The following is an 18,550-nucleotide window of genomic DNA, read 5'->3' on the forward strand; positions in this document are numbered from 1 at the left end:
ACCTTACATTCCAGGTTCCGAAACAATATTGTTCTTTACAGCATCAGGTTTTCTTTTCACCACCAGACACATCCACAGCTGAGTGTCCTTTCAGCTTTGGCCCAGCCGCTTCACTCTTTCTGGCGCTACTTGGAAATTCCCTCTGCTCTTCCCCAGTAGTATATTGGACACCTTCCGACCTGAGGGGCTCATCTTCCGGTGTCATATCTTTTAGCCTTGTGACATGTTCCATGGGGTTTTCTTGGCAAGAATACAGGAGTGGGTTGCCATTTCCTTCTCCAGTGGACCACATTTTGTCAGAACTCTCTGCCATGACCTGTCAGAGTGGCCCTGCATGGCATAGCTTATGGCTTCACTGAGTTACGCAAGCCCCTTCGCCACAACAAGGCAATGATCCATGAGATCTGACATTACCAATGTGTCAATCTTGTAATCTTTTAATTGACTTAGGGCGCAATCCTATCCAGATAGGTGGCCACCTCCAAACTTGAAGGCGACCACCTATCCAATGCAGAGCAGGAGAAGCATGGAGGAGTTCGTTACCTCTTCGCTTCTCCTGCCCAGCATTTTTGGCTAGACAGCTGATTGCAGTGGTCTAGCTGCGGGAGGGCGGAGTGGTGGAGGATGCTGCTGTACATTGGATGTGTCGTACAGGCATTTCCGCCCTCCCCACCCCAGAACGCCCCCAGACACACCCCGTTTTGGCCACTCCGTGCTCCTCTTGTGAGCGCAGATGGGGCTGTTCCATGCTGCCTCTGAGGCAGTGTGGAAGTGGGGGGAGGTTGGTTCCCAGAAAAGAAGATATCCTATGGCTGTCTAGCCACTGTCTAGCAGCCGTAGGATTGCCCTCTCCCTAAAATTGTAGAAATAAAAAAATAGTCTAATCTAAAGCAGCTATGGTGAACTGGTGAAATAGAAGTGTACTCTCTATCAGCAGAATGTAAAATTCTCGAAGCATCAGTTAAACCATATTCCATCATATAAGCCTGGAGTGCCAATCTCACAGCAGATGGAGTCTTAGAGCAGACTGAGTCTTAGGAGAAGGTGTACTCCTATCTAACAAAGGATCTAAGACCTCATTAAAACCCCCACCCACAATCAAATAATCATAGGTAGTATCAACCAATTGTTTAGCAAAACAATCATGAAACATAGCAGGAGAATCAATATTTGGCCCATATACACTGATCATAGCAATTAATTTACCCATACACTTTCCTACCAAGATCAAAAAACGCCCCTCAAGATCAAAAAATCACCTGTTGAACTGAAAAAGGAAGTTGCTTATGAATTAAAATGGCAACCCCTTTACACCATGTTGAAGTATCTGTGACATAGGCCTCACCAACCCAGTCCTTTTGCAACATCTGTCGATCTGCAGCCATCAAATGGGTTTCTTGTAAAAAAAAGCTGTGTCAGCATTAAGCTCTTTTAACTTTGTAAGCACTCTTTTCTGTTTATTAACATTTTGCAGCCCCTTGACATTCCATGAAGTCACATTAAACATTGAAAAAACAAAAACAAATTATTTGCCCCTCTGCCCAAACGCATCTTTCCAAATGTGCAAACATTAACTAAGTTTATATACCATAAATGAGACAACAAAAACATCCTTGGTTTGCATTTAAAACTAACCATTTCAGACATCATCAAAGTAGTTCTTATTATGTAGAAACTGAGAAGAAATTTAAAATTATTCAGAAATATAAACAATAGTTGAAAATAAAAATAAGCCAAAATAAAAATAAAACTCAAATAATCGTGTACACATACCATAAAAAGTGCCAAAACAACCCCTCAAAGCCCAAAACAAAACAAAACCTTAAAAACAAAATAAAAACTTTTGTCTTCAGTTAAGAATAACGTGCAACTGCGATGCTCAGCTAGGCCCCTCCCACAATTAGTAAATCCTACGCATATTTAGACAGAAAAGTCTTACAACTCCTAGCAATCCCCAGCCAGCATGGGGTGGCTTGGGAATGCAGGGAATTGTAGGACTTTTTCTGTCCAAACACACATAGGATTGCACCCTATGAGTAATATTTCCCTTCCTCAAAAGGGGTGGAGGCATACAAGAAATAGTAATGATAGTAGGTGTAAGGAAGTAGTTCTGCGGAAGACCAGTAGTAGAATTAAGACTAAGGAAGCAGTCATTGCTTAGAATTGCAGGGTGTTAATGAAAGGTTTGTTTATTCTACACTTCAGTGTCCTGTTGGCATTATTATAGTTTGCAGGAAGAAATATTACACTTATAATCCAAAATAGCTAAGTGAAAGCAGCTCTGAATACTTGAATAGCAGATAATGTGGATGGGTGTTTTGGCATCTACATGATGGTTGAAGCAAAGCCTGTGCATCTGCCCTGTGATAAAAGGGATGACATATGCTTCATCATAAAAAGGGGTAACATAGGTTCATTTATGTTCCCCATTTACATCCCCCACACATACTTTTTAAGCATCCTAAACTACTCAGAGTGGTAGGTAGCTTTTGTATAATCAACAATGGACCTACACTGAGGTACTGGCAATATCAAACTTATTTGAAGAATTTGTGAACTGACCAAATATCTTTAATGAATGCTCAGTCTCCTCCTTGAGATTGGTTTTAATTAGTGCTGTTTATAATTGGGTTTGTACCGGATCTTAGTCCTACTTAGTGTAGACCCATTGAGATGAACAGGACAAGTTAGACGGAACTCTTTGATTATTTTATTGTTTTATCTGAATTTGTTTAAATGTTTGTGATTTTATTGGGGAATACATTTGCCCTAGTCTGGAAACAGGATAGGTAGCTTAGAAATAGTTTATTTTTTTGTAGTAATTCCTCAGAACTGCGGGCTGTTCTCAGAGAATTGCAGGAGGCGATAGACCGAGCAGTGGTTTTTGAGGGCTCTTGGGCAAGACATTCCCCCTCCCTCAGGGAGTCTGTCTCAATATTATTGTTACCAGTTGCTGTTGTTCCTCATCCTCTTTTTCATCATTGCCGCCACTTGCTTGTTTGACAGGCAGAGTGCCAGAGAGCAAGTAGGCAGTGGCATCTACTGCTCCTCCTTACCATGACTGTTGTGTGGGCCAGACCAAGAAGCAAGTGAACAAGCAGATTGCAAACGTGAAGAGGAGCAGCAAGTCCAGGAGGTACTTGTCAGTGGGCCCCTGCTGGGGTGTGGGCCCTCAGCAGGTGCCCAACTATGCCTACTGGTGACGCCAGGCCTGAGACCACATGTTCAACAGTGTCCTCTCTTTTGCCTCCCACACGCCATTGATATATAGGTGTGCAGCACACTGCAGTTTACTAGGTGTTGCTTAAAATTATCATATACCCATCCAGCTAAACCCGTCCTCTCCATGGCCCTGGCCTGCAAGTTACTGCGGCACCTATTCCTGCCTGTGGCCAAGAGACAGCCAGGAATAGAAGGAAGCTCCACTGAGTCCTATGCTGATCCTGCCTTGTGAGTATAGCTGTACGTATGACGGGATAGATGGTTCCTGGATTAATTTGCATACAGAGCTCTTGAAATCTATATGCAATCCTCTTCAAACACATTAAAAAAAAGTTAAGCAAGAGTCAATAATTCTATGTCATACATGTGCAAGTGCCCACAGTATTGTGGAATTTAAACGCTGACACCAAGAAGACGACCAATGACTCAAGACAACTTGTGGATTTCATTGAATAAAATTTATTTTTCTCTATAAAAATGTAGAGCCAGATCCTATTTTTAATCAGATCTATTAATAACTGTTTTGTTGTATACACTTCAGCATTTAGACCCCTCCAATGAAACAGCTATCTACAAAACAGGGATTTAATTGTTTTATTTTATATTGACATACATGAACAAATGAATTTCATTTCTAATATGCACATATTTTACTCAGTATTTAAAAATGTACACAATTTATAGCCATTCCTATGGATTTGGAAGGAATTTATACATTGGTTTAATTTCAAAATTAAAAAGGTATTTTATTTTTGCTGTACTAATTACAGCATACAATTATCCTATACAGAGTGTTCTGAGTAGGCACACAGACATGCCTTATGGACATCAACCAACACAATGTGGGGCATTTCATTTGCACTTTTACAGAAAAAGGCTAATACACATACTGAATTAAGCACAGAGCAACATCTTTCAAAAGGGAAAAAAGTACATTTGAATGTGACAGAAGTTAGCATTCGTATAAATTAATATCTGGAGTTCCTGATTAAAGAAAATAGGCAAAGGTTCCAGCAGACGTCTTAGGGTTTTGCTCTTTGAAAGAATACCTGTTTTAAAGAAAATATATGTGTTAAGGGTTTAAGAAAACACAGATGAACAGTACTGCTAAGGGGAGGATCGAAAAAGCACGTTGCAAGTGGCAGAAAGAAAATTTTAATGGGCCATCTGGAACTACCAATAAGATTCTAGACATTGTGAAGGGCAGTACATTGACAATTTAGTCTCCCAGCTGGGCAGGGCAAAGTATTGCCAGTTACTAAAAGCTGCTAGCAACCCTAGATATAAGGCTTAAAATGCTACCTGCATCTGCAGAGGCTTCAACCCTCAAAGTTAGCTGACAAAATGCTTTGACAATAACTTTTAACATACTATTTTAGGCGCGTGGTCCTTTCTCAGAAATTCAAAGCAATATAAAACATGTTACCCAACTACAAATAACCCAGCAATTTGATAAATGCCATTTAAAACTGAAAGAGGTAAATGTTAAAATTTATACATCACCTAGAATTATCTCCTCAGCCCAGTTTTATCAGAAACACAATTTAAGTAATGTGTAAGGGATTCCAATGGTATTTAGGTATGACCACAAAAGACTTAAAATATGACTATCTGAACTCAGTCTATTGACTGAGGCAGAGAAAGATTCCAACAGGGATGGTGAAGACACAATGATATAAAATTGCCTTGAGTGGTTCTGGTGCTCTATTTATTTAAAAACATATATTTATACCACCCTTCCTCTTACGATACCAGGGCACTATACAAAATGTAATAAAAATGCTAATACAATATACAGTGAAAACAATTTAAAATATGTGAAGGAGCTCGATGTGAGTAAAGGAAAGCAGGTACATATCTCCAGGCCCCATCCCCAATATCACATGCTGGCTTAACCCCATCCCCAGACCTTCACACCATCAACATGAATGTTTGCAGGGGGGCATCTATGTACGAGTACGTGCTCCATGCAACTAGGACCCTTGCATGATTGTGGGTCTCAAACATGCGTAGATGCCCTTTTACAGATGTTCACACTCAACACATGGGTTTAGAGGACAGAGCACGTGGCACTGGGTGCAAGGCCTTGAGATGTGGTCCCACTTTCCTTTACTCTCATGGAACCCTTTCATGGAATTAACACATGAAGGTAGCTTCTGTATTGGCATGAGCATCTTCCGTCAATACTGTTAATTACAGGAAAAGTTTGCTTAACAGTTTGAAACTACAGTAACCTGCATCAAGTTGTCATGAAGCACGCGTTTCTTCCCTAATCATCTCCCCGCTCCCTCTATCCCACACACATTAGTGATATAGCACAGGGACTTTCAACAGCAGTACAAAGGCAACAAGAAAGTAAGTACCCGCAAGCAGAACATGCATGATCAAACTGTTGGAATACAACATGCTGGAGAGACTACAGTTCAATCAGATACATGCAGGATCTACTTAACCCAAGACAAAATGCATTCACTCATTAAAGATGAAATCTAGACACAAGCTTAACCTACCTTTAAATAGTTCTTAAAAACTTTAGCATCAGGCTGCTGAAGTGCTTGACAGAACTCCTATAAAAACACCAAAGTTGAACATTTGCTTACACCACAATAATGAACAATTAGTCTGCACTATAGCCCTAAAGTAGTATTTGTATTTTTAGTAACTGGATTTGTTCCTTCCAAGAATGAGTAATGATAAAAAAACAGTGTACCTGGAAATGATTACCAATATGCTAAAATGTCACCATTTAGAAATGGGGTCTGATCTGTGTACGCAAAAGTAGGTGTGTTCATGCTGTTACATGCAAGAATCTCTGTGTGCCCAGCTAAAACAGATATTAAAAATATTGGAACCAATCATCTGTTCAGATGGGAGGCAGAGGGGAAGGGATGTGCATTCAGCCACAATAACTAGACAATACCATTGACCATTTGTTAGGGCATGTGTGCACCGATCCTAGCCAGCAGGGACCACTGGGTATAAAACTCTAAATTCTTGAGGTGTTTTTCCTCTCTCCCTGCGCAGAACCATTTATGAACACTACTCTCATCTAGCAAGGCAATCTATGTGCAGAAGCAAGTTTTAGTGCATGTACAAAACACTTTGCGTCACACAATTCAGATTTCAGTCATGTTTTAGAAAATCATTTTTTCACTGAAAGTTATGTTTACTAATGACCAGAACAGTTATGTATTGTTACGTTCTACTGTTTGAAGTACTGTGCATTGTACATTATGAGGAACAATACTAATTTTTCTTTAAAATGTAATAAAGACATTATCTACTCTGGCAAAGTCTGCCCTCTTGCAAAATCAGTATTAATCCTCTTTCAATCACACTAAAGTATGTTTTGGTTGAAGATGACAAACATCCTTACACTCAGGAAACCCTAAGATGGGTTAGTTTCAGGGTTTGCTCAGGAAATACTCCATGTATCAGCTAGAAAGAATTCTTACCTGAATTATTTCAGGAGCTATCTGCAGCGAAGGTAGATACTCTTGTTGAAGATACTGAATACATTCAAGGCCCTAGAAAAGGGAAATATATAGTGTTTTGACAATGCATAGATATTCTCTTATTCTAAACCTGCTCCACATTATAATCTTACCCATTGTTTGTAAGATTATAGATTAGAAACCACACCAGCCAAAGCCAAACATCAGAAGACTTGCTTCCTTATCCCAAGGCCTGGAACCATCACCTCCTATTCATTCTGCCACTTCTCCCTTGCTTCATGGCCCCCTCTAGAAATCACTTCAGCAAAGCCTTTGTAGACTACAATAGCCTCATCTTGACTGCACACCCTCCTCTTGCCTCTGATAGTCCATCTAATACACAATATAAGCTCTCTAGGCAGAGAGACCGGTCTGTCTCAGACAATCATATCTCCGCTAGAGAAGCTGAGATATGAACAATCATTTTGACTATGTGCACAGCCCTTTTATTCATAATATTTATATACTGCCTTTGCACAAATGTCACAAAGGTGGTGACAACAATTCAAATAAAAATAATGCATAAAAGCAGTAAAACCATATTAAAACATTGAAACTACATTTGTGCAAGCCACAATTAAACCAGGAAGTCTGACTGTGGTTTCTCATTTTGTCCAAACAGGGAAACTATGGTTACCAGGTTTGGAACAAGCCAGGATCTTTAACCAACTTCAAACTGTAGTTTAACATCTTGGCTTGTTCTAAAACTGGTACCCATAACTTCCCAGCCAGGACAAAATGGGAAACCATGTTCAAGTAGAACCTTCCTGGTTTAATCGCAGCTTGCACAAAGGGAGACGCAAGGGAAAAACGCACATTCATCTCTCAGCTTCTTGAGCCATCATTGTCCAAAGTAGGCCAGACAACCTTGGATTTCAGTCAAGCTAGAGAAAAATGTTAAACATTAATAAGACAGGACATAATTCCGTATATGTCCCTTATGTTAGCTAGTATCTCTTGCAACTATATAGGCTATCAATCTCTGGCACACCAGTCTTCTTTCACAGACTAGTGTGATGACAAAGAATTTTAATTATGCAGGAAGGTCACTATTTTTCACCAGCAAGAATGCAAATTTAGCGGCAATATACACGTGCCTACTTCATGTGATTTATTTCATAAGGCTACATTGAGGAAGTTTAGTTGCAGAGTTTTCTTTCTGCATTCCTGACAACAGTACCACCAAGCCAAAACTTGGGAGGGAGAGGGGGGATGAGAAACCAAACAGAAAATGCATCCACATGAAAATCAACCATTATAGGCTGCAAAGGTGAACCAAACCAAAAATAGATAAGCAGAAGCCACCCTGAGTGCTGGGGATAAGGTAAGAAAGGTTTTAAATTATCAACTATATAAAGCCTTACCCTTTTGAGATGAATTGTTTTTAATGTCACTGCACATTCAGATAAAGCCTATAAAAATGAAACAAAAGGACTTGGGGTCAAACACTTGAGCACTAGAATGAAAATGGTTTTAATTAGATAATGCATTTATACTTGTCAAGGCTAATATTCAACAGGCAGAAACATGAATTCCATGAAAATAACTCTTATTAGCAGCAAAACTGTTTCCAACTCCTTCCCTGCAAAACCTAGAGCTTTAAGAACTTAACAAGAGCCCTGCTGGATCAGACCAAGGGTCCATCTAGTCCAACATTCTGTTCACACAGTGGCCAACCAGCTGCCAACAGGAGACGCACAAGCAAGCCATGAGTGCAAGAGCACCCTTCCGCCCATTTCCCCCAGCAACTGGTGTACATAGGCATACTGCCTCTGATACTAGAGGTAGCAATCAGGACTAGTAGCCATTGGTAGTCTTATCCTCTATGAATGTGTTTAACCCCTTTTTTAAGCCATCCAAATAGGTGGCCATCACCACATCTTGTGGTAGCGAATTCCATAGTTTATGCGCTGTGAAGACGTACTTCCTTTTCTCTGTCCTGAATCTCCCACCAGTCAGCTTTATGGGATGACCCGGGGTTCTAGCATTATGAGAAAGGGAGAAAAATGTCTCCCTATATACATTCTCCACACCATGCACAATTTTGTACACCTCTATCATGTCTCTCCTTACTCACCCTTTTCCCCAAGCTGAACAACACCAACTATTTTAACCTTCCCTCATAGGGGAGTTTGTCGAACCCCTTTACATTTTATTCTACAGAACCGTAAACATTTACTAGAGTGGCTGTTTCCACCGAATGTAGAATTCTAACCAGATGGAATCTGCTGTTGGATTGCAAGATTACAGAATTCTGCTGTGGGTTTATAAGGTCTTCTGGTTTGTAAAGGCCTTTTTAGAACCTGGATGCAGTGTCTGAAGGTTGTCAATGGCCACCTCCATGTATCAGTCTTGTCATTTTGTATATCTAGGCATAAGTTATCCCTTAAAGGTGTGCAATTTCCTAATGTAATCAGGTGTGAGAATACATACCAATACTGTCTGTGCATCTGCTAAGTCAAAGGTTTGCTTTGAAGGTGCTAAGAAGCATGCAGGAACAATGTGTTTGTAGACAAAGTCAGCAAAACCCACAGGCCCATCTTTACCTCCTAAAAAACAAAACAAGAATATTCTCTCTAGCCATGTTCTTATCTTTGAGGGTCTTTTCACACAATGAGGAAAAGGGCTTGCAGCGTATGTGCCACATATACAGGAAGAAGTGAATGCTGCAACATTTGAAAGCAAACACATGTATCTGACAGCGCAGGGTAAAAACACTTGTGCGCACATCGAGCCTAAGCCATCATGGTCGGAATGCAAGCTTACCCCAGAGTTCCACCAGCTTTGAAAGAATAATAAAGCAGGTTTTCTGAGCAATGGGATCGGGGTAGTCAACTGCTCCTTGGATGATTGTGAACAACACATGCTCCACATTCTCTGCACCTAGAGAGAGAGAGAGGGGAGGGGGTTCTATTCACTCTAGTTTGAAGCCAATAAAGGGGCAAAAGGAATGAATTGTTCTGGTTTGTCAAGAGCAAAATGCAAAGCAGGCAGAAATGTTTTCCATGTATAAAGTCTTATCCACCACTATCCCCACCCTAGAAAACACATGTACTAATTCTACAGCAATCAGAAATTCACTAATTGTGGACAGAGCCTAGCAAGATCAAAGGCCATAACCCTAAAGGCTTCAAAAGTAATTTCATTCACATAAGGAAAACTTGCATCTTTGTGGGAAACCTGACTGGGGCAATATTTCTAGTTCTATCATGTAAGAAAACCATGCTTTTACTAGAATATTTATAGCAATATGAAACTAATCTGCCATCATGAGCCATGCCTTACCCTGATTGGCTATGACTTCACTCATTCCACTGCCAGTGACCGTTTGTAGAAAGGCAAAGTAACTCCTTCGTAACATCTGTTTTTCTAAAGCAGCAGATTGGTCATTTTCTTCAGCTGGGCAGTGCAGGACTTCAAAAATCGCACGCAGCAATGGCATAAACATTTGTTGCAGAAATGGGGAGACCTGGGTCTATTGAGATGTGAAAAATATAAGTTGGCCAATTACAAGTATGATCAGTAAGAATATATTAAAACAGGGAAGAAGTTACAATGATTAAGTTTTGTCTTAGCTCCGTAAGTGGAAGAAGAATGAAGTCCAACTGTAGATCTATCTTGGATTCAGACTTGGGGGAGTATCCAACACTATCCGTGCACTAGCAGGGCCCACTGCTAGTGCAACGGGAAACTAGTGGTTACTGAGCAAACTGGAAATGAGCCGAAATGCTTGTTTCTGGAACAGGTCAGGTCAGCAGAGCTTGCAGAAGGGAGTTGCTTTCGGAAGCTCTAGCAGTGGATCCTGCAGGTGCAACAGAACGAGTGAAGGCACAGCAGTAGTACTGGATACGGGCTTTTGCTCCTGCCAGCAGGACCATCACCTGAGTGGAGTTCCAGGGCGTGGGGGAACGTTCCAGAACAGTGTGGGAGCTAGCACCGGGAGCTAGCACTGGGGAAATTCTCCCGCCTTCTGCAAGTGGAATCCCTCTGCTGGATCAAAAGCCTTGCAAGAACATAAGGAGCCATTCCATTCATGGAAGGTGTCTTGCTTTGACTGTAGCGGTGAGGTCAGCAAACCTTCAAGCCTACAGATTGATTATCCAGTGGGGTTCAGGCTACAACAGAGATGGTCTAAATCCAGGCAGAAGTCAGAAAGGCAGTCAGACAAGAGGATCAGGCAACAGCAGGAGTGGTCAACATAAGAAGCAAGAGGTCAAACCCAGTAAATCAGTCAGGTACGTTATGCAGTCCAGAAGCAGGGTCATTAGGTGGTCCAAAAGGTCAGGAAATAGAGCATCAATCACAGGGTATGGTTCAGGAGGCAAGGTACATGGCAGAGGCTGGAGGGACCAAGTTGTTCCAACACTGGCTGGGTTTCTAGTTCAGCCCAAAGCCTGCTGGACCCCACCCAGAGCTCAGCTACAGTAAACAGAACTCTGTTTCCAGAGTCTTAGTCTCACTCCTGAGAAGTCACTCCTGAGGAGACCTTTCCTGGAGGTAAGCACTCCTTCGCACAGGAGCCCCAGCAGCCTGTTGCTTGAGGTGATGAGACTCCTGGGGGTCAGGGGATTGCTCAGCCTCTGCCTCAGAGGCAGAATCCCTTTCTCCTGACAGGGATGGCCCTGCAACCATCTCTCCTGAGGGGCTCAGGCTCCTGTGGCAGTCCCTGGTCTGGGGCGTCCTGGGCTTCGGGGGCCTCTAGCTCTTCCTCTGAGGAGGGCTCCTCCAGTCGAGGCATGACAGAAGGTGGCGTTTGGTGCCCCATCCTGCAGAGCCCCATCTGGCAGTAACATGGCAATGGGCCTCCTCTGTGATGGCACCCTCCCTCTGGAATGACCTCCCCTCTGCGATACGTCAGGCACCAATGATCATGTGCTTTCGATGATTATTAAAAACTTAGTTGCTTACCTTGGCTTTTTCCAGCCATTACCTAGTCTAAATGTTGTTGTGTTGTTATAATGATGTATTGTTTTATAATTTGCTGTAAACCAGGATTTTTAAAATGGGAGTGGTATAATATAAATATTATAAAATAAACAAACAACTGACAACATATTGTTTACTTCTCTCTCAATTCTAACTTAATAAGATCAGATCATGGCAAACTTTCCAAGATAAGGCCACAATTCATAAGACGATGATCTCAGTACATGAGTAGGCTCATGCCCTCTTCAGAAACAGACTAAAGTGTAACTTCTTACTTAAGTTGGCCTCCTACCTTGAACTTAGCTGTGATTTGGTTTATGAGGGGAATGAATTCTTGAAGGTCTTTTGCTTCACAGTCTTTAAGCATATGTTCAGAGGCTGAAGGGATGAATGGGAGAACTTCTTCCTCTAAGCAGATAATCATTCGGTGAAGAAAGGTGCGGACACCACTTCTAAGAACTTCCTTCTGCAAGGGGCAGCTGAGAGCTGGTAGAAATGTTTGTAAGCAGTCCAGATACACTTCTGAGCAGCCACATTGTTTCACCGTCTGCTTGTTGCTGAAAGCTTTGCTAGTACGGCTATGCAAACACAAAAGACACACCATCACATTAAGCTTTCGATTAGGCCATTTACTAGGACGAGTCCCTTTGAACCCTTTAAACTATACTCTTTCCTTCATATCAGCCTGGTTCAAAGAGCAAATGTGCAGCAATTTCCAAGACTTTTTATCAGCTCTGATACATTTTATATGAAAGTCATGTTCTATAACTGCACTTTGAATTTTACTGAGACTGTTCTGAAGAGACTTTCTGCAACAGAAAGTTGCAGAACTTTCCCCAACAGGCTCTCTGGGCTCCTTTCTGCACTACTTGCAGATATTATTGGATATTTATTATGAACTCTTGCAGTGGTATTTCTTCTGAATTTGGGGACAGGAGTTTCCACAAGGCCTTTATACTTTGGTGGCTCTAAATTTTTCTAGACACTGAGGGTTCTTCTGAGGAATTAACTTTTAAGCGAGTTTCTTCCACCCCAAATCAAGATTCCCAAGCTTTATTCTTACAGTAAGGGAAGAGACAAAGCAATCGGCAGCAACACCCCCCCGACACTTCGCTGATAAACAGATTAAGTCCCAGCTCACATCTGCAATCCAAAAACCACTTCTTTAAATGTACAGCTCAGTGTAGATGTTGAATAAGAGTTACTGCTCCCACCTTGCAAAGCCAACAGCATGATTCAGACAGTCAGCTAATGCCATCTGTCTGTCCTCATCTTGTGCCATCACAAGTTTTTCTAGCAGCACTTTAAACTTCTCCATTAGAGGAGTCAAAAGATTTCTCATTAAAGCCTGTTTCCGTTCCGCTGAGTAGTCACTGTTCACTATCAGTACTCCAGCGGTCTCATAAATGAATAGTTGGTCATCACTGCTTAATAAAGTCTGGTAGCCATTTTCCTGAAACCAGAAAACAAAAGGACAGCTTAATGAGGGGGGTTGGACTTGACGGTCTTATAGGCCCCTTCCAACCCTAGTATTCTATGATTGTACTATTCTATGATCAGATGTTTCTATTATTGCTTTGTTACTTGATTTGCAGAATTTTAGAGTAGCCAAAAAACAAAGCATTTAATTTGCACTACAGCACTGTATACCCTAAACCTGCATAAGTCTGGGTTGCCACTGTGGAAATGCTCACTTCTTTGGAAATGCTCACTTCCGGCAGCATATTCAGTCTACTTTGCATGCCACAGCAACATCATCAACTTGATAGAAAAAGTGTCAAACCTCCATAAAGTGTTAGGGGTTGCAGGGTGATACTTGCACTGTGGCCTGCAAAACAGTGACTCAGTGATTCCCAATGCATATATACTAAATGCGACTGGGAACCAATGAATGGTTTGCTTTCTGAAAGGTCTCTCCTTAATTTACACAAATGCAGTAAAGATATCCAAGTCGTTGACCTGGTTCGCATGATCAAACAGCCCACCGTGGCTTATTTAAGCCACGGTGGGCTGTGGCATTTGCCAGTGGCCATTTTAAATATTCAACGCCCACCTGAAGTCTGTCATGTCATGCGAACACGGGGACCGTGGGTTATGCAAGGGTTGTTTAACCCTCACATAATCCACAGTCCTGAGGTTCATATGACACAAAAAGCTGTGGCCGGGCATTCAATATTCAAAATGGCTGCCTGCACCACAGCCCACCGTGGTTTAAATAAGCCATGGTGGGCTGTTTGATCATGCAAAACAGCTCGTTTGTTAACTGGGCAAGTTGGTTGGATCCTACTTTAGGGAACCTGCCTGAAATAACTGGTAGGAAATACTCTGCTATGCTATATGGTAAAAAGGCTATTGGCAAACAAAGGATGGTTGCTGAACTGAAGCAGCTCCAGGCTTCTATGTCTATAATAGTGGATCTGTGGATTGCACCAGACAATTCCAGATCCATCCCACTTTTCTACTGACTTTAAACATTTGGATGACCTATTAATTATGGTTTTATCACACACACCGTTTGCCAAGAAGCTGAAGGCAGAACACATCACACACACTGCTTTATCCTTACACCCTTTGAAGCAGTTTGGCTAAGTGATACTGACTGGCCTAAGGTTACTTCCAGTAGGTCACATTTAAGATGAGAGATGGGACTTGGCCATGTTTTGTAACATGTTAGGGCAGTTTAAAGAATGAACCAAACAAGGCATATACTGCCAATTTAGCACTACAGACTAGGGGCAGTATGTCTGCCTAATAATCATATGAACTGCATATGTGCATGCATCACTTCCTATACTTAGAATGCAACTCAAGAGTTCATAAAGCTGTCCCTCCCTCCCAGCCTCTCTGAACTGCAAGTTCGCACTTTTCATCCAAGATAACACAAAATACTTACAGGTGGAGAAAGTTCTAGCAGATCTTGCATTCTGTTCAGCACATCTTCGATAAAGGGATTCATTTGCTTACTGAAATATAAGAACATAAGCAATGTTACATAGCCTTACAAATATTTTAAATAATTAAAGTGTTGAACAATGAGCCAGCTTGCATGTAGTCAACAATGTCATAACGTCCAAACCTGAAACTCTGTGTTGTTGGGGGATGAACAACCCAGAGTTTGAACCTAACTGTAGGTTGTTTATCGCAGTGGGAGCAGGCAGGCACACGGGAACCAGCACACACACTCGCTCTCGCAGCATTTTCAACAACCCACAGTTAACAAACGATGGGTTGTTGACAATGATTGAACCAAGCAAATATAAAAAGTAATAAACTTCATTGTCGAAGTTATAACATCGATAATACCATCTTGCACTCCAAGGACAGAGCACAAGGGAAAAACCTAGCATCCAAATCTGCTCTATTTATCAGAATGAATTGTGCATCACTTAGCTCCACATTAACTATAATCCTTAGCCAATAATACTTCTGTCTGTTTATTAGAGATATACAATAGGTTACAACGGTAAGTTTCAATGTTGTTCAATATTTCTAACAAAACAGAAAGAAAAATGTTGAATTCATGACTAAGTCTTTGAAGATAAATCAAACCTAGAGATCAAGATAAACCTCATTTCTATTTGTGCTTAGATTAGATTCTTTGGCAGTGTTTTCCCAACTCTACATGAAGGGCCAATTATTGTGCAGTTTTAGCTAGGATTTCTGTTACTGGAAATATTCTCATTAAGTCACTAGGTTTCATGTAACTTACTTGAGAGATTTGACAAATCTGGAGAAAAGATAAGCTATTCTGCTTCGTACTTTGGGATTAGCATGGCGAAGACCTCTGTGATCCAAGAAGGCCATCTGCAATTAAAATTGGAACAGTTCAATTACTTTAAGTCACTGGAGCCCCTTGCAAAATAGAGGAGACTAGTAAATTAAAAAGTATAACATTTTTCCAACTCCTTTTTTAAAAGCTGGGGTGTGTGGGGGGACAGAGAGCAGTGGGGAGGAAAGTAGTAGTATCATGGATAACCAAAAACACCTTAAAAATAAAGTAGGTATTTAGTTTGAACTTACTAATACATTTGGAATGTGCTGAGGTTCAATGGTGAAAAATTTTTCATATCTGACCACAGTCTCAAAGAATTCCAGAGTTACTGATGTGTGCTGATAGGTGCTAACACCCGATGTAACCAACTGCAGCGGAAGGATGAGCACATCTTGGATTAAACAGTGGCTTGTTCAAAGGAGAATTCAGCAACTCACATCACTTTGTTTCATACTTACAGTCCGCATCATATCCTGCAGAGCACTAGCTTTTGTGTCACCCGAAAAGTGCGCACCATGAGATACTGGAAGAGCCTCAGCCAACATATACAGCAGCCTTATTGCTACTTCTACTTCCATAAATGGCTTCGTTTGCCAGTTCCTATGGAACAGAAAAAGTTTACGTAAGGGTACTAATAAAGAACCTAAAATACCTACAACAGTTTTATGGTGAATACTTTATTGGTTCTGTATAGTATAAAGTGTACCTATAGAAACACACGTTTCATCTATAGCCAAGCATCAACAAATGAGTCCTGAATTACTGAGTTAACAAGACTTTATATACTTTACAATTTTTACTACACCATACACCCTAGTCCAGAAGCAATAAAAGGCGCATAGAAACATTCAAGTATTTTTCACATATAGTTTCATGTGGACAATGAAACAGATTTAGCATAGCTATCAAACTGAATAAAGTCTTCCTACAAATGCCTCACTACCTATTTTCCCCAGGTATTGAAATTCTAAACTCTTGGTTCGTATTGCTTTATATACTTCAGTGTTTATAAATGTTTATAATCCACATTCCCTCAACTTAGCAGCAGCAACATATCTTTCTGCCATCCTAGGTGAACAGTGGTGACAAGGCAAAGCGGACTGTCTCCCCATCACCTCCCTCAAAGAAACAGCTTCTGGAAAAGGAGAGGGAAACAGTTGCCTTCACCTATTTGCTCTTTCCCTGGGGCTAATGGAACCATATAGATTTGAAACTTCATTAACTGGCCAGCAAAAGTCACCAAGGGAGTTACAAGGCAGAAAAACGGTGCACTGTCAGGTCAGTATGTTTCTATCAAGTAATCAGACTACTACCACCCATACAACTTTATACTGCTACTGAAAAATGAACCAAATGTGAAGTGTGACCTTGGAATCCTAAGTGTCAACAGAAATCCTTGCCACTAAGTGTTGTATCCAATGGTGTCCTTCTGCAAGCTGAACACTTACTGGTGGATCAAAGTCCCCTTGCCCGTTTATCACCAATATGCTTCCAAAACCTGCTCCAGAGGGGTGGGGGCCATCAGGAGCAGATTGGCTGGTGGGGGGGGCATGCAGAGGGGGAGGGCAAAGGAAACTCCCACTGTATGAGTGGAAATCCACTTGTATATCGTTGGATTTCGCTCTAAAAAAGCAAACGTTTAGTATGATCTAGTGAAAAAATCCAGTAAAGCCAGACATGAAACTTACTGCAATGTAGTGTTAAAAATTCTGCGTACAGAAACCAATAGTAATTCAGGCGAAACCTGCGCAAGTCTGTCCAACAACAGTTTTAGCTGTTTTCGATATTCTACGAACATTGCTTCGTCTTCACCCTGCCATTGACGTGAACAGCATCTAGGGTTATATGTATTCTTTTTATTCCACGAAGAGATAAAATGCAAAGAAACACAAGCCACACCCCATTTTATTATTTTACTGCAGGGATAGAAGCCATTTATTGTTATACAATGAAGTATTAAATAAATTGCTCTTAGATCCTCTGGCCCTGGCAGAGGCCCAATGTGCGGCACAGTGCCACTATTTTGCAAGTAGTAGCTACTGCCAGTGACCATGCTCAAGGGTAGTCCCCTGTGGTGAATTTTAGGTTTTAAGTTCTTTGGGGGAGGGACGTGCCCTTTTGTATCCTGCAAAGTGCCATGCACACCGATGGCGCTATATAAATGGCAGGCGGGGGGAGAGAGAGAAGGGGAAGGTCAAAGTGGAAATAGTGCATACTCCCAAGGGGAGTCATGACACAGAGGGACCAATTGCCATTGTTTGTCTTGGAACAAGAAGCCTCTTCCATGTCCAATTGATGTAGCAGCAGTGACCTGTGGGAAATTACTTATTTAAAGCCCTGTGCTAATAGGTCAAGTAGAAGGTGAAATGAAAGTAGCTCTTACTTAACAAGTCCCCCCTTTCAAGAGAGTCTTACTAGTTGAAGCCTCATTAGCATACATTGTTTTCAAGCTTGTATGATCTCTCAGGAAAGTTTCGAACATGATGATGCATGTGCAAAGCCAACTTCCCATAAGAGATAGCTCCCAGATTATTGCCTCCTCCCTGATATGTCTCCATAAGTGTTAAGTCATACATCAGCCAAGCTTAACAGGACGCTATAGCGCACTTGACAAAATTTCAGACGCAAATCTATTTATTTTTAAGTTCCCCAGCCCTTTCATGTAGAATTGCAAGACGTGACAGTTAATAGCTCTGTCAAACTGCACATATTGCCATCAAGCAGTCAGCTCTGAGAGAGAGAGAGACAGAGAGACAGAGAGAGACAAAGACACAGAGAGAGAGAGAGAGAGAGAGAGAGACAGACAGAGAGAGAGCGCACAAATATATATGAAATCAACCATTAGACCAGGGGTGGGCAACTTGTGGCCCACCAAATGTTTTGGCCTACAACTCTCATGATCTCTCACTATTGATTATTCTGGTTAGGCTTGATGGAAATTGTAGGCCAAAACATTGCCCAGCCCTGCCCTAGACAGTGTCTGAGCCATGCAATTCCAAAGGGCCCTTACTTGGCCTCACTCTTTTTGGTCTTTGTGGGGAATGGCCAACCACAGTAGGCTTCCTAGGCAAAAAGAAGGGGTAAACTGACATGGGCAGGCACTGTTGCCCTTGAGATTCTTCAGGGAGATAGTATC

The 18,550-nt window shown here is 41.5% G+C and overlaps 1 protein-coding gene across 1 annotated transcript in view; it reads right to left on the reverse strand.

The window, feature by feature from the left end:
* Window positions 1-3,660: 3,660 nt before the first annotated feature.
* The window catches only part of XPOT (exportin for tRNA), a 42,536-nt gene continuing 27,646 nt past the window's right edge, over window positions 3,661-18,550 (reverse strand). Inside the window, exons 12-25 of the mRNA XM_084810592.1 lie at window positions 17,103-17,227; window positions 15,873-16,014; window positions 15,663-15,782; window positions 15,352-15,446; window positions 14,536-14,605; window positions 12,857-13,095; window positions 11,935-12,220; window positions 10,002-10,191; window positions 9,483-9,599; window positions 9,150-9,265; window positions 8,081-8,128; window positions 6,678-6,749; window positions 5,733-5,789; window positions 3,661-4,271 (exon numbers count right to left, since the gene is read on the reverse strand). Of these exons, the coding sequence (XP_084666718.1) occupies window positions 4,245-4,271; window positions 5,733-5,789; window positions 6,678-6,749; window positions 8,081-8,128; window positions 9,150-9,265; window positions 9,483-9,599; window positions 10,002-10,191; window positions 11,935-12,220; window positions 12,857-13,095; window positions 14,536-14,605; window positions 15,352-15,446; window positions 15,663-15,782; window positions 15,873-16,014; window positions 17,103-17,227 (1,704 nt within the window). The 3' untranslated portion in view covers window positions 3,661-4,244. The remainder of the gene's footprint in view (window positions 4,272-5,732; window positions 5,790-6,677; window positions 6,750-8,080; window positions 8,129-9,149; window positions 9,266-9,482; window positions 9,600-10,001; window positions 10,192-11,934; window positions 12,221-12,856; window positions 13,096-14,535; window positions 14,606-15,351; window positions 15,447-15,662; window positions 15,783-15,872; window positions 16,015-17,102; window positions 17,228-18,550) is intronic.

This window comes from Heloderma suspectum, chromosome 7 (genome assembly GCF_057233095.1).
Source record: "Heloderma suspectum isolate Gila_16-S chromosome 7, 16-S_ref, whole genome shotgun sequence".
NCBI classification, from domain to species: domain Eukaryota; kingdom Metazoa; phylum Chordata; class Lepidosauria; order Squamata; family Helodermatidae; genus Heloderma; species Heloderma suspectum.